The 16353-nt window shown below is 40.0% G+C and overlaps 1 protein-coding gene across 1 annotated transcript in view; it reads left to right on the forward strand.

Annotated features, from left to right (window-relative positions):
• The window catches only part of KIF5B (kinesin family member 5B), a 39064-nt gene that overhangs the window by 19378 nt on the left and 3333 nt on the right, over positions 1–16353 (forward strand). Inside the window, exons 12-25 of the mRNA XM_074358405.1 lie at positions 223–416; positions 1227–1295; positions 2362–2568; positions 4414–4557; positions 8092–8280; positions 8924–9041; positions 9558–9619; positions 9713–9822; positions 10693–10794; positions 11798–11858; positions 11967–12038; positions 12211–12315; positions 13180–13396; positions 13915–14065. Of these exons, the coding sequence (XP_074214506.1) occupies positions 223–416; positions 1227–1295; positions 2362–2568; positions 4414–4557; positions 8092–8280; positions 8924–9041; positions 9558–9619; positions 9713–9822; positions 10693–10794; positions 11798–11858; positions 11967–12038; positions 12211–12315; positions 13180–13396; positions 13915–14045 (1781 nt within the window). The 3' untranslated portion in view covers positions 14046–14065. The remainder of the gene's footprint in view (positions 1–222; positions 417–1226; positions 1296–2361; positions 2569–4413; positions 4558–8091; positions 8281–8923; positions 9042–9557; positions 9620–9712; positions 9823–10692; positions 10795–11797; positions 11859–11966; positions 12039–12210; positions 12316–13179; positions 13397–13914; positions 14066–16353) is intronic.

Genomic DNA, 16353 nt, shown 5'->3' on the forward strand with positions numbered 1-16353 from the left:
ATACAAGTCTCAAGATAGCAAGATGCTTGGATTAGAGTGAAAGCAATTAAAATAAGATTCAGTGACTGGCTTTAGAAGATGGGGAGAGTCAAAGGTAATCCCAGCTTTTTGTTTCTCAGGCACCAAGCAGGTGAAGTTGGTAAAAGCTGCTGCAATGGAGTAAAATTGAAGCTGGTTTTAGGCAGGTGGGTTTGTGTTGACCATCCTGTTGTCTTATTTTAGGAGAGACAGTTCCTGTTGATGAGCAGTTTGACAAAGAGAAAGCCAACCTGGAAGCTTTTGCAGTGGACAAGGATGTCACTATTACCAACGATAAACCAGCAGCCACGATTGGAGTCACTGGAAACTTCACTGATGCTGAAAGAAGAAAGTGTGAAGAAGAAATTGCTAAATTGTACAAACAACTGGATGACAAGGTAGGCTCATGTTCTGTTTTGCTTTAGGTGTAGGTATTTTGTCTTATAATTTCAATATTATGAATTCTCCTGACCTGTATACATCTTCCTAGATTTCTTTTAATCTTCTGAAGATACTGTATTAACAGAAAATATAAAATCAAAATTTCTACTTCTGTGCAGAAACTGTACGAGGCATATGTTTTTCGCCTTTAAGCTAAAAGAACTTTCAAAAGGAAATTCGGCATTGGGTCATTGAAGAGCTTTAATGAAATGACCTCATAGAATCAGGGGCCTGAGGGTTCTTATCATAAGAAGTGACACGAGATTTGGCAGCGGGAACGGAATCGGCTGACTGCGTCAGTGTGTGAAAATAACAAACTATGAACCACATAGAGAGGACAGGAAAAAACAACAGTAAAGAGACTGGAAGAAAATGGTCCTGGTTTTGTTTTTGTTTTTGTTACTAGGTAGTGTTTTTAATGTATTTTAAACAGAGATGGTAGGTTTGATGTGGCTACATGGCCATTATTTTCAATGATAGCTTTAAACATGTTTATTATTTTTTAGCATTGGAAGTATTTAGTGAATAGCTTTCAAAAACATAAGCCTTTTTTCTTGTTGCATGGTAAGTATGTTACAATTGTTGGTAAGTGAAAGAAATTCCATCTGTTCTAACATTTTCTTAAGGGATTAAAATAAGCCATGTTGAATTTGGAGAAAATGACTTTGAAATATTTGAGGGGCGGGGACAGTAATCTTTAATTTGTGTTAGGAAACATTTAGAACCAGGTTGTGAGCTACTTACCAATGTGTTACTAAAAATTCTAGGATGAAGAAATTAATCAGCAAAGCCAATTGGTAGAGAAACTGAAGACACAAATGTTGGATCAAGAAGAGGTAAACTGAATACTTTTCATATTGCTTCCAGAAGAGCTTTATGGTTTGTCATTATCACTTAAACATAAGATGAAGGAATCTGCAGAGCTCAGAATACACTCGAGTACATGTAACATTTTTTAGAAATGCCCACGCTTCACTGTGGCCGTCCTGAGAGAGCAGTGCATCATACAGACTGAAGCGGGGACTGGCTTCCTCTTAAGCATTTTGTTGGTTTTTTTAAATTTGAGTTCTATCTAACTGCAGGATAACTTTTTAGTATTTATTCTTTGATATACATCTACTGAGCTTTTTAACTCTGTCTTCCGTGTTCCTTGTACAGTGCTGTTTTGTCTTATTCTCCCCAAAACATTTATTAATCCTTGGGAAAGACCTTCTTCACTGAGCTGGAGTAGTAACCTTAGATTTCCCCTCCCCTTAAGAAAAGTGTTTCCACTTGGGAATGAGGGAAGGGGTATAACACACACACACAGATACATGTCTAAAGTGATTATTAAGAAAACGCTGATTTGTGAGTTGCACTGACTTTGTCTTTTAGTGACTTATAATTTGGGGTGTGGCTTTTGCTGTGGAAATGAGAATGTCAATGAGTAAGATCATTTGCTGCTCCTTCTCCATGTCTGCCCTCATCTAACCGATTGATCATTTCTGTTATCTTTGCTTTTGTCTTATTATCTTTCACTTTGGACCCTCATTTTATCTCACTTGGCAGAATGGAGGATCGTTGAAAAATGGTCCTTTGTTTAAGGTTTGTTCTGGGGGTTCAGAGGAATCCCAGATGAATTTAGAGAATCAGAGGAAGCTCAGGGGAAAGGCTGCAGTCTCAGTAAGAGATAGCCACCCTCAGTCAGATTAGTCCTGGTCGGATCATCTGTGTACTTATTTCAACTCTCTAATTGTTTCTCAAGGGGCACTGGTAACATTTGCATAATTCTTCGTTTATATTGTTCTGCCCTCAGACAGCAGCCCTGGCTCCCAGTGGTGAAGCAAATAGATTTTTTACTTAATATGCTTTTTAAAAACCTATAGTCTCTTTGAAAGTAGTTACTTCTACTTTTTCATATAGCTTCTGGCATCTACCAGAAGAGATCAAGATAATATGCAAGCTGAGCTGAATCGCCTTCAGGCAGAAAATGATGCCTCTAAAGAAGAAGTAAAGGAAGTTCTACAAGCCTTGGAGGAACTTGCTGTCAACTATGATCAGAAGTCTCAGGAAGTTGAAGACAAAACTAAGGAATATGAGTTACTTAGTGATGAACTGAATCAGAAATCGGTAGGATGTCATTCTCTTTTCTGAATACTTTAGTACAGGTGTTCTTACTGAAAAATTACCTAAGTAACTTATCTCTATAAAAGCTCAACCGGGACATTAATTCTTAAGGAACTCAAATCTCAACTCTTATTTCCTCCCACCTGTGAAGCCTTAGAGGTGGAGGAAAAGGTCTATTTTTTTTTCAGTTTCTAAAGGTCTGTTAAAGGTTTATTACTAACATGTAATTAAAACATGTTGGCTATTCCAAGTATTATTCTACTGTTAAGGGAAAAAAAAAGTAAAAGTTGGCTACTAGTTGCTCAGTAAAGTTATTAGTTGATTATTCAAACTACCAATGAAGAAATGTGCACATAAAAATAAAAGTCAGAGAATATGTAACCTGCGTTTTGTTCACTGTTACATTCCCATCACCTGGAACAGCGCCTGCCTGGGAGAGTGCAATGGGGGTCTGCCCCGTGAACCCCGGTGGACAAGGATGTTGCCATCGCTGCTCCGAGGCAGGGATGGCAGGCGTCCCGACAGGGATGGCAGGAGCAGTGCATCGTGATGACAGCTGCTGCACTGCTTTGAGCATCACTGGGGATGAGCTTTTTTTTTTTTTTCATTAAAATTTTGTTGTCATTCATGCCAGCTGCTTGTTTAGAAATCACATTTGGAGTTGGACACAGGATCAGTGCTCAGTCCTTATTTCCCCATCCGTGTTGAGTTGTCTAAAGGAAAGCAGTCAGAACTGTGAAACAGCATTTTTAAAGGGCTTCCTGCCCCTGGAGAGGTTCCTTTTCCCTTTTTAATCCCTAGAGTTACAGTTAGCTGGAAGTTATGGTTCAGTACCAAGGCATCTTTGTAACTCTTGCTGAGTTGCATTAGTAGCAAACCTAATTACTATTTGAAAGAACAATAGGAGTTTCTTGCAGCTCTGTAAACTGCAGGTTGGTCCTCGGTCACTGGTGTCAGTCTTTAAGACAGTTGTGTTTGTGTCCCCGTTGTGATGCTTGCAGTATTGCCATTCAGTTGTTAGAGAAAATGTCTGGTAATGCAGACCTGCTATTATATTGTGGATCAAACTGGGTGAGCACACACTCTGCTGATATTCAGACACTTAAGGAAATGACCAGAAAAAATGAGGAGTTGAAACAACGCCATTGTTACTAAAAGATACTGACTAAAAGTCAATAAATTACATTGCAAATGAAGTATCTGGTCTGTGATATAATGGATAGTCTGAAAGTGGCCAGATTCATTTGGATTTTCAAAATTGTGGTGACTTTATTGCTGGTAAACCAGCTATTATTTTAAATTTATAATTGTAGTGATTAAACTCAGAGTACTGATACTTCATCACTGTCTCCTAGATAACGGCTTGTGTCATAGCACAAAAGTAGCAGACATTACCAGGTGGGTTCTTACCAGAGACTAAGCAGTATATACGAAGCAGATAGAAAACCTACCAGCCGTCTGGAAAACTCAGCTCCATTCTAACATTTGTTTTCTCAGACTTGGGTTCTAAATACGTACCATACTAGGGCAATAAGTGAAAATCAAATCTGGTTAATTTGAATGTTCCATTTCTAGGTAGAAAGCATTACCCAATCTCAAAAATTAGTGAAATAATAGAAGCTGTCTGCTCTTAATGGGGTACAGTATGATTACAGTCTCCTGGGTCTAAAACATTTTTAAAGTTTGAGCTGGGAGCTGTTCCAGAGCTCAGGAGAGAATTCAAGAAAATGAAAGCGGGAAGTAAATGGCTTTGTGAGCACTAGGTGAAACCTCGAAATAGCTGTCAGTATGTGAATTGATCTCTCACTCACTGGATTTAACTGTACCTTCTGTTTTTGGTTCTGTTAGGCAACTTTAGCAAGTATCGATGCCGAGCTTCAGAAGCTTAAGGAAATGACCAACCACCAGAAGAAGCGGGCGGCCGAGATGATGGCGTCTTTGCTGAAGGACCTGGCGGAGATAGGCATTGCCGTGGGGAACAATGACGTGAAGGTAGGCCGAGCACCGGGTGCGGAGCGCAGCTGTCTGTTCACGCTCACGCTTGTCTGTCTTACGTCCTCATCCTGTCCTTGGTCTCGTCCTCACACGGCTGTTTGTAGGGGACGGTAGGGCTTCATTTCAGATGGACCAGGAACGAGGGAGAGTAAGGGGCCCTTGAGGAGACATGCTCAGTAAGTAGCATCATTTGGACCCCGTGTTTGGTTTTTTCCTGTACTATGTAAAGGTTCTGCACCTGGAGATTATGTTAATTACCACACAGGAGTGTGTAACGTGGAGCCGCAGGGAAGGTAGCTCCAGGAGTGAGCTGGGAATGAGTTGGCCTTGGTTGCTGTAAAAGTTTAAAAAGATAAAAGGGAAGCACTGCTGATTAATTCTCTTTTTAATTTTGAGAAATTTCAGACACATAGCAGTAAAGAGAACAATACCGTAACCTTAGAGTTAATTAATTATCAGCATTTTGCCACACTTACTTTTTCTTTTCTAATAATCCTTTGCAGGACACTAGTACTGAGTATGCTATCACTTGCATATGGTTAAAAAAAATAGTGATCTGTAGATTTTAAAACTTAGACCAAAAAAGCAAGTTCAGATTCTTAACTGCAGAAACACACACACAACAAGAAAGATTGTATGTTGCAGTATTTGTTTGGACTTTATTTTATTTTTTATTAAAGTCTAAAAGTAACAAAGCGAAACTCACTTGGGCTTACAGTGAGAGCCTGCTGAGAAGCCGAGTTTAACGAGAGTTGGAAACGAAGGAAGTGTTCCGTGCGGAGCACGCATGCCTTCTGTTGGTTGTTGTTCTGACTGCTGTTAGCTGGGGGAGGCGGGAACGCGTTCCTAGACGTCACTTCGTAGTGCTGGCGCGCCTCACGGAAGCGGGGAGGTGCTGGATCCAGCACTGGCTGGCTTGCCCTGCTCTCTCCTCACCCTCAGTCTGCCATCCGCCTGTCCCCAGGCAGAAGTGACAGGAGACGACAGCCGAGCGGGGTCTGCTGGGGTGAAAACGTAGGCTGTCTTCATGTTACTGAACACTAGAGAGGTGGTGTTCAGAATTTGCTTCGTAGATTTGTGACTTGTTTTTAGAAAACTCTTTCCATTTCATGTTTAAATAACCTAAGTGACAAACTGGTGAAGACTGAGGAAATGGGGAGGAGGAACAGCTTGTGTCTGGTAGCAGAGCCGGTGACAGTCACAGGGGTTCCCTGATGTCGGGACAGCTTTTTCCACTAAAACTGCAGTATTTTGAAAACAAGTCAGCCTTGCAAATAGGTTCCTTAAAGCAGCAACAAAAGATGGCTCCTCAGTATATTTGTGTTTTGCGGGTACTTGTTCTCCTGTTAAACGTCACCAGTCCGTGCTGCTGGCGCTCGGCCTGCTCCGGGCCTCCTGCGCAGTGGTCTGCGCTGTGTGTGCAGCTCTGTGGGTTTGGGTGAACACCTGCTGTGGGGCCGCTGTGAATGACAGCGTCACAGAATAGCTCCACTGCCCTGGCAGGTTGTGTGCTTTCCCTGTGCACCCCGTCCCCCGAACCGCTAGCAAACCCTGGTCTTCTTACTGGCTCTGGTGATGCTGGTCCCAAAATGTCATATAATTGGAATCACACAGTATTAGCCTTTCACATGGCTTCTTCGGCTTGGCAGCATGCGTTTAAGGTTCTTCCATGTCTTCTCATGGCTTGATAACGTGTTGCTTTTTTGTATGTATGCACCTATTAAGGGTTACCTTTGTCACTTCCAGTTTAAGCTACTATAGACGTCTGTGTGCAGGCTTTTCTGAGGACATGTTTTCAGTTCAATGGGTTAAAAATCCCTAGAAGCACAGTTGCTGGAGCGCATGTTGAGGCTGTGTTCGATTTGTCAGAAACTCCCAAGCTGTCTTCCACAGTGGCTGTGGCATTTGTGTTGTTCCCACCAGCAGTGAGTAAGAATTCTGTTGATTCACATCCTCACCAGTATTTGGTGTCATCAGTTTTTGGTTTGAGCCATTCTAACAGATGTGTAGTAGTATCTCTTTTTAATTTGCATTTGAATGGTTTGTTTCCTTACCTTGAGTTTTAAGAGCTCTCTCTGTATGTTTTGGATAATAGTCCTTTATCAGATGTTTCTCCCAGTCTGGCTTATCTTTTCATTCCTTAAAAAGTGTCTTTTGCAGAGCAGAAGCTTTTAATTTTAATGAAGTCTAGCTTACCAATTTTTTCTTTCAAGGATTGTGGTTTTGGTGCTATATCTAAAAACTCGCCTCCAAACCCAAGGTGACCTAGATTTTCTCCTAAAAGTTTTTTAGTTTTTTATTTACGGTTAGTTCTTTGATAAATTTGGAGTTAATTTTTCTGAAAGGTATTTACACATGGATTACTAGTTTCTCCAGCACAGTTTATTGAAAAGGCTGTCCTTTTTTTCGTTGAATTCCCTTTGCTCCTTTGTCAGAGATTACTTGACTATATTTGTGTATGTCTTTTCCTAGGCTTTCTGTGCTTTCTGTTCTTTTCCGGTGACCTATTTGTTCTTTTGCCAATACCACAGCATCTTGATTACTGTAGCTTTTATAGTAAGTCTTGAAGTTAGATAGTGTCAGCCCTCCAACTTTGTTCTTCAGTATTATGTTGGCTATTCAAGGAAATAAGTTAAAGGGGTTTTGATTAAGATTACAGATCGAGTTGGGAAGGACTGACATCTTAACATTGAGTCTTCTGTCCATGAATACGGACTGTCATTTATTTAGTTCTTTGATTTCTTTTGTCATCTGGATCTTACACATACTGGGTTACACTTAGACCTGCGTATTTCTTTTTTCATTTTAGTGCTGATGTAAATGACACCAAAAAGAGAGGTTTTTAATTTCAGAGTCCCTTGTTCATTGCTGATATATAAGAAAGTGATTGGCTCTTGTATAAGTTAATCTTGTATCCTGCATTGTTACTGTAATAGCTTATTAGTTCCAGGAGGTTTTCTTTAAACAGCCATGTCATCTGCAAATAAAGACAATTTTATTTCTTCCTTCTCAAGCTCCTTAATTTTGACACTGAATACTGTACTGGAATTTTGTAATGAAATCCATGACAGTTACTAAGGAATGTACACCGACCACAGTCCTCCTTGGTGACCTTTAAAGCCATCCTTCCCCTGCCACCTAAACATCTTATTTGTTAAATTTTAAACTGGACTTAATACATGATTAACAATGAATTTACTGAAGAAGTAGTTCTCACTGAAGAATTGACTATGAAAAGGAAATCCAAAAATTGGAAGAGGCAGAGTTCATTAGTTTTGTTTTTATGTTTGCATTCTTTTCTTCTTCCTTACAGGTGTGTATCAACATTAAGTTGTAGGAAGTAAGAAAGGCAGAAAATGAAGCCCTGCTTTCCTCACCCTTTACTAAAAATAATATTAAATAAAAGAAAAAATCCTACAAATGTTGAGTAAGATTAAATATACCTAGTTTTGTTTAAGCTTTTAGAGTCCGATGGGGTAAACACAAAGTAGACATTTCCCTCTTTAATTTTTGTTCCTGCCTTTCCCCCAGCAGCCCGAGGGGACCGGCATGATCGACGAGGAGTTCACTGTAGCAAGGCTGTACATCAGCAAGATGAAGTCCGAGGTGAAGACGATGGTGAAGCGCTGCAGGCAGCTGGAGAGCACGCAGACCGAGAGCAACAAAAAGATGGAAGAAAACGAGAAGGAGTTGGCAGCCTGCCAGCTGCGAATCTCTCAGGTACGTGTTACAGAACACACTTCTTTCATGTTTTGCACTGTTGTGTCTGAATTTTATTTGTGGTAAAAGTTTTAAGAAAAATGACCTTCCATAGGTTATTTTGAGTAACAAAATTAAAAGGTGGATTCAGTTAATTTTTCCTACTCTATCAGCAGTGTAAGACCATGAATGATTTTACTGGGTTGTATTGGTAATGTGGATAAGAATTTACCAGAAAGCTGTGACTGGTTTGACTGTTGAAGGATCTAGAAGAATTGCAGGGCAGACAGACCGGCAGGGCCGGTGTCCGGTTCTGGGGCCTTGGCAGCCACCTGGGTGAGACCGTTCACCGAGGCAGGGCTTAGAGGAGGGGAGAGGAGGGCAAGGTTAGTCGGAGGTAACAGCACGTTGTCTCATATGTCAGCCTTCAGCGCTTTATTTCATTAAGTGTTAAAACTGCACAGATGACCATTTCGTTGGTTAAATTCTTTATCATTGTGAATCTTGCCCCGGAACATTTTAGGTTTACATACATCTTTTTCTATAAATGTACTATATATTTAGCTGTATCGGTTTAAAGTTGCTTGCTTTCAAATATTCTGAACAACAAAATGTGTGTGTGAGACTTTATTCCCACTTCACATCAGTCTATTTTTCTCAAAAGCATGAAGCCAAGATCAAATCATTGACTGAATACCTTCAGAATGTGGAGCAAAAGAAAAGACAGCTGGAGGAGTCTGTTGATTCCCTGAGTGAAGAGCTGGTCCAGCTTCGCGCACAAGGTGCCTGTTTCCCGTTATTGATGAGTTTTATCTGTGCCATGAAGTTTTACCTTAGCATTGTCGTAGTAAACGTGTTCACGCTGATAGAGAACATAGGAATGCAGGTAACTGGAAACAGTGAACAGATAATACATTTTCATGTGGCTTTGAAACTTTTGATACTGTGTTTGAGTGTGGAAGTGGCCAACCTGGGAATTATCCACAAAGTTATGAAGTTGTGCATGTGTGTGTCCCAACTTAGGAAACTTAGAAACTTCTCTTATTTCCTTACCATGCGGTAACCCGTCTGTTCCAGGATTAGCCAAAGAAAATAAAGGAAACCGTAATATCAACACAAAGGGTGCAACTGAGGTTACTAGTCAGTGTGTCTTGAGCTTAGCAAGATTTGCTGTGGCGTTTGGACAACTTAATCAAGTGCTGTTAGGGAGCCTGCTAGCCTAAAACACATTTGCCTTAGTTTGTCAAGAACTCCGAGGCTTATTTCCTCTCTCCTGTTTTCTCTCCCTGCCCAAACAGAGAAGGTGCACGAAATGGAAAAGGAGCACTTAAATAAAGTTCAGACTGCAAATGAAGTTAAGGCAAGTTTGAAGTAACATTGGATTCTGATGGCTTTAATTCATCATTGGTGATCTTGATTAACTGACAATTTCCTTTTCCCCCAATGATTTTAGCAAGCTGTTGAACAGCAGATCCAAAGCCACAGAGAAACTCATCAAAAACAGATCAGTAGTTTGAGAGATGAAGTTGAGGCAAAAGAAAAACTCATCACTGATCTTCAAGAGTAAGTGTGCTTTTTCTCTGAGGCGGTGGGGGCTGACTTGGAGGGGTTGACTAGTTAGATGGGAGGAGGTAGCAGGTTACTGATGGGCGGGGGTATCCTTGTTAGAAACCTGAATTTTTCTTTGAAACTATAACTTTTTTAAAACTATAATTTTTGACTTGAAAATGCAGAAGCTTTTCATTTATGAGTATAACTTCTAAGTTCCATGGGGAGATTTTTGAAATTTTTCTTAGGTCTTTTGATATAAATATTTGGTAAAAAAGAAAAAAATTCCCAACTTCAGCCATTACTGCAGGTAGACACCACTGTCTCCTCCAAATCATTTCCTTAGCTTCCTTTTAAACAATAGTCCAAACTCAGGAAAACTTCGTTGGAAATTGTGGGTTTTAGAAGTTGGGCTTTTTTTTTTTTTTTTTTTTTTTAAGAGGACTTGGTTTACTGGTTTTTCTAGGACATATTTATCCTATTTCCACAACCGTATGCACATAGCATATAGCATCGATAGAAATTTGAGGTCTGCTGCCAAATCATGACTTGAGTAGGAACCAGAGGAGAGTAACCAAAAATTTGGGACATGAACTCACTGGTAAACCAAGTGGGTTTAGGGACGAGACTTCAAGGAGATGAAAGACACAGAAGAATAAAGTTATGGTGTGAAAAACAGAGTATGAGGAGGACTGTGTGGCTGAAAGTAGCCAGTTCCTCCTCCTTTCTGCCCCGCAGGGGACAGCCTCACACAGGAGGCCTGTGTGTTTCAGTGGTGAGAGTATAGAATTTAAGAGCTGGAAAATTTTTTATGACAACATTCAGAAAATGATGATGCAGGTATTACGTGGTTTTTTTGGTTGTTTTTTTTTTTTTTTTTGTCAGCCAAAACCAGAAAATGATGTTAGAGCAGGAGCGTCTGCGAGTAGAGCATGAGAAGTTGAAAGCTACAGATCAGGAAAAGAGCAGAAAGCTGCACGAGCTGACGTGAGTAGATGTTGTAGTTCATGCTTAAAAATAAAAACTAAATTAGAAAATTACCGACGTTGCTCTCGGATATGTCCAGGGGATACATTTTTCACTAGATAAGCTCAAGGATGTTTTTCTTAAACCCTCTAAGTGAGTTTGATTGATACCTAAAGACTTACAGGGCCTTCTTGCACTTTTGTGAAAAGAAGGATTTATATTTCACCAATGACCAAGATTCACATTACTTTAAGATCCATCATAAAAGTAAGCCTGAAATGTGTCATTTAGTAATTTAGAAGACTTCAGGATCTGCTGCAAAAAACTGAATTTTTGTTAGATTTGATCTTGCATAAAAGAACATTATTGTTTTAGCCTTGCGTTTTGAACAGATGTTTTCACCACTTACTTTTTCTAATTTATCAAGAGTTTAGTCAACACACAGTGTTTTAGAATCTGAGCAGGTAGAAAACCCATGACTATAACTTTCACATGTCTTAAATCCATTAGAGAATGTGTGTAAATGAACAATTTGACAGTCACACCATCAGGACTAGCTCAGAATTGGTTTTATAGAGATTCTACTGAATCTCAGCCATAACTTTATTTAGAATAATGTTAACTTAAAAATACATAAAATGTTTCAGCCTTTAATAATTTGTAATCTGTGATTCTCAGTTACTCAGAATTATTTTGGATAAGGATCAGTATGCTGTGTGATAATGCGTGAAAAGAACCACTGCTTGTTCCTTGAATTTTGCCACATTTTACTTCATCTCTTCATTGCTGTGTTAGGGGAGGTCTTTTCTCATAAACTATAGATTTAAAATACGGTAAGGCATATAGAAGTTTCTTAGAAAGACACAACATGGGTAAACTTTTTTAAAAATAAGCATCTTTCATTTATTTGAAGCTAAGAATTGATCCTTTCAGATAAAAATACTTGATTCAGTATCCGTGAGAAATAAACTGGGATTTCTGGAGTCAGAGCTGAAAGCGTGTTTGTGTGTTCGCCCCTGGCCAGGGTCATGCAGGACAGACGCGAGCAAGCAAGACAGGACCTGAAGGGCCTGGAAGAGACCGTGGTGAGAACGCGTCGGGGGAGGTGGGCTGGGGGTGTTTAACGGGCTCTTCCTTTAGGTTGTGCTGCTTTTGAAGACTGAATTCCAAAAATACTGCTTTCTTAATTCAAGGCAAAGGAACTGCAGACTTTACACAACCTGCGGAAGCTCTTTGTTCAGGACCTGGCCACCCGGGTTAAGAAGGTAATGAGGTGACACCGGGGGTGGGGGGTGCTGTGAGCGGTGCCTGCTGTGTCTGGTGGTCATGTTCATGGGTGACGTGACTGCACGTTGTCGTAACAGTTTTTGTGTAGTTAAACTTAGATCCTTTACATGCTCTCACTGCGTTCTCACAGCATTTATCCGTCTTCTCTAGAGCGCCGAGGTCGATGCTGATGACACAGGAGGCAGCGCTGCTCAGAAGCAAAAAATCTCCTTTCTTGAAAATAATCTTGAACAACTCACTAAAGTGCACAAGCAGGTAATGAAGGGCATGTTCTGTGTTCGCTGCAGCACTGTAAGAATAAAAAGCTGAGAAGCAGCAAGTGTTTCAGTCTTCAGAGTCCTGAGGGTTGTCCTGTCCTGAGCCGTCCTGTTGTTTTGTCCAGAATTATGTGAGTAAACCACTGGCAGTTTTGGGGGAGTTAGTATTTCTAACAGCCCTTTATCAAGAGGCCAATGAAAACATGTATTTCTATATTCTTCGTAGGGTTTTAGGTCCGTCTGTTTTCTTAATTTATTCATGGTAATTTTAAAATTCTGGTCTGCAGACAAGTATTTGCAGTTAAAATACACTTTCCATCTTCTTACATTTAGTGCCACAGAATGTGAAATAACAAATTAATGAAGCAGTTCATGTTTTTTAAGAAGTGATGCTTACTGTGGTGTTTTTTGCTTATTTTCTATTATAGCTTGATATGATTTAATTACTTATTTTTAAAGCTTCTTAGCGTACTTAATTGTTGTAGATCTTTGTTACTGTAAACCTGATGTCTGCACTAGAGGAAGGGTGAGGGGATTGTAGCCTTTTTTGCTTTCACCACTCATGAAGGGACTCGCTCAGTTTGTGATTACTTGTAGGTCTTAAGAGACACAGCACTGCGTTATAGCCCTGTTGCCCCGCAGGGGGAAAGAACAGTTTCCCCGAGCCCCCAAAATTGAGTGTGTGAGATGTATGGATATATGTATTCTTTGCATGTTGCTGCCTAAACTAAATCAGCTAAATGGGAAATCTTTAATATAAAATCTGGTTTTACTTTTTTTCTCAAAAGAAATTAGAAAACGTTCATGTATTTTTCAAATCGCCTTTAAAGCTGGAATCCTCGTTTTCTCTGTGTACCTTCAGCTGGTACGTGACAATGCAGATCTCCGCTGTGAGCTGCCGAAGCTGGAAAAGCGACTCAGAGCGACGGCCGAGAGGGTGAAAGCTTTGGAGTCAGCGCTGAAAGAAGCCAAAGAAAACGCGTCTCGAGACCGCAAACGCTACCAGCAGGAGGTCGACCGCATCAAGGAAGCGGTCAGGTCAAAGAATATGGCCAGACGAGTGCACTCTGCACAGATCGGTGAGTAGAACACAGCAGCCCTCTAGACCGTGCTTTGTTTTGGCTTGGGCGTTTGTGTTTACTTGAGAACATAATCTGATTGGTTCATTGTGTGTTGTCATGTGGTATTTGTATGTTCTGTTTTCCCAAAGAGTGACGTTGCTGGGAGCGAAGTGCAAATGGCGGACTAGCCACCTTAGCAGGACAAGAAAAGTCAGAACTAGGCAAGCAAACAAGAGTGGTCAGGGAGGGGAGCAACTGCATGCAGCAGTGGCAGAGTGAGGCTTGCAAGGGAAATGTCATCCACAGTGTTTTGTTTCCCTGTGTGCGCTGATACAGGAGCAAGGCTTTAGGAGGCTAAAGATCGTACAGTCCTGGAGGAAGGGATGTAACTGAAAAGAAAGAGGAATTCCCTGAGAAACAGGCAGAGAAAAACAAAACACGTGGGAATTTGTTGTAAATAAAGAGATGCGACCTAAAAAGTCATTGCAGTCACATGTTAAGATTGATTCTAAGTCAGTTTCTGTTTTTCCTGTCAGCTAAACCCATTCGTCCTGGGCAGCATCCAGCAGCTTCCCCAACCCATCCAAGTGCAATTCGAGGAGGAGGCGCGTTTGTTCAGAACAGCCAGCCAGTGGCCGTGCGAGGTGGCGGGGGCAAACAGGTGTGAGCCTCGCTCATCACCCCCAGGTTCGTGGTCTCCCTCTGGCTTTTGGATCAGGGCTGTCCATGGAAACGTTCAGGTTGTTAGACACGTTTTTGGATTCTCATGTTAGTATCATGATTTCTTTTAAATGTATGGGATTATAAAAGTAATTTGGCATGATTTCTTCTAGTTTTTTCATAGTTTAGATCAGACTATATATATTTGCAGATTTGTATTCTTCATGTTTTTAATCTAACATGGGATCATTTTAAAAGCTCTTAGTATTCTGTCTAGTGGATATACCGTGGTTTATAACTCTTCTCTTTTCCTGGACATTTAATTATGTTAATTTTTCTATGCTTGAAATTTTCCAAGATTGAAATTTCCATGTATGAAATTCGAAGTATGAAACATCTTTTTTATACCTCCTCACTTTTAGATTATTTCCAGAAGATTCTCAGAAGTGGAATGACAAAGTGTGAACATTTTTAAGGCTCTTGACACACACTAACACTGCTCTCCAGGAAGACTGCGCCAGATGGTGTCTTAGCTGAGGACACTGTCCGTTTTGTTGCATGTTTGCCAGTCTTGGGTATTAATAGTTGTGAAGATCCTAGTTTAGTAGGCCACAATCAGCATCTCATTGATTTATTAGTGAATCTGAATTTTTTCATATATTTATTGGCCCGTCTCTATATTTTTTACAAGTTATTTCTATGTCCTTTCCCATTTACCTATTGTGAGTATTTTTCTGATTTATGACTTCTTTCTTGTTTGTTTCTAAACACAGGTAATTGATATCTGTTTTCTGTGGGGAGATAAAGCATTAACACAAGGTGGAGGATAAACACCATCCAGCAATACTGCCCAATATGTTGTGTACATCTTTCTGGAGCTTTCTTTACACATTTAAACTTTTAAGTAAAAAGTTTAAACTGTTGATAAATACTCTAATAATATATTACTAGCATACTGGCTGTTCTAATAAATATGCTACTTTGTATCTTGCTTTTTTATTTTGGCAGTATATTCTGAACATTCTCTTCTACAACGTGATTGATTATAGCTGCCTAATATTCCTACTGTTTTATTAGATGGCAGGAACTCAGATTTAATTCTTTAGGAGAGGTACCAGATGTGTAGGGGGTTTGGAAACTAGATAATTGTAGGATAGTTAACTGTTTTTGTTACTGACAAATGCTAAAGTTACTTTATTTTAATCTTGTTTTTATTTTGACATTTTGCATAATGTTGGCTCTCAATTTTAGCAGAAAATTCAGCAATATTCTGGAGGAGTCACATTTCCAAAAATTTAATGTGTTTTTTTTGTTCATACAATAGAGGATTTAGGAGAGAGTGATACAGTGAAGCGAGTATGAACATCAGAGTCCCATCTAAGTTTGGATCCTGATTTTTCTACTTTTATGAACTTGAAAAAGTTACCTTTTAACAGTTAATTTCTTTCTCGTTTTGACTTTTAAAATTCTTAACGGAAAAAATAATTATGGGTTCATGATCTATTTAATATGTCTCTAAAACAAAACATTTTTCTGTGACCACAATAACATCACACCTGACAAAACATTTTTAATACTATAGAATACCAATCCATATTCAGATTTCTCTAGTTGTTTATTTGCTTTTAAATTTTTTAAGCTGGTTTGTCTAAACAGGGAATAATCCAGGACCACTGTTTACATCAGGTTATTCCCCTTAAGTCTCTTCTAATCTAGAATAACACACGCTGCCCCCCCTTTTTAAATGACACTGACTTGCTGCCTAGACTAGGCCAGTTACCTTGAGCGCAGCCACCTCAGGGCATGTGTGGTTGTCTCTGTGTGTAGTTGCCTTGTTCCTCTATTGCCTGCTTATTGAAAGCATTTATTGGATTCAGTGTAAACATTTTTACAAGACTACATAGTGGATAACGTGTATCATGTCAGCAGACACGACAATAGATAGTGTTCCTGCCAGTTAAGAGAGGGCCTCTGTTTTTCCCCCTTTGGATTAATGACTTGTTGAGCCCATTTATTAATGAAAGGAAAGTCACTCTTGAGAATCATACAAGTTAAGATGTGCGTAGTACAGGGTGGGTGTGGAGTAGATACAGGCCGCCTTTTCTGGAAGTGGAGGTAGGCAAGAGGATTTTCGAAGCGTAAATATAGACAGAGGTAAAAGTTTGTCCTTTTTGGATACTGTCCTCACATTGAAGTGCACACGTGGGCTCGGACTGTCTCATTTGCAGACCATCACTAGGTTTTAGATTGAACGGGGAAGCCGACCCCAGTGCAGTGACGGCAGCTCGGCACACGAGGGAGCCAGCTAGCCTAGC

Source organism: Camelus bactrianus, chromosome 35 (assembly GCF_048773025.1).
Source record: "Camelus bactrianus isolate YW-2024 breed Bactrian camel chromosome 35, ASM4877302v1, whole genome shotgun sequence".
Taxonomy (NCBI): Eukaryota; Metazoa; Chordata; class Mammalia; order Artiodactyla; family Camelidae; genus Camelus; species Camelus bactrianus.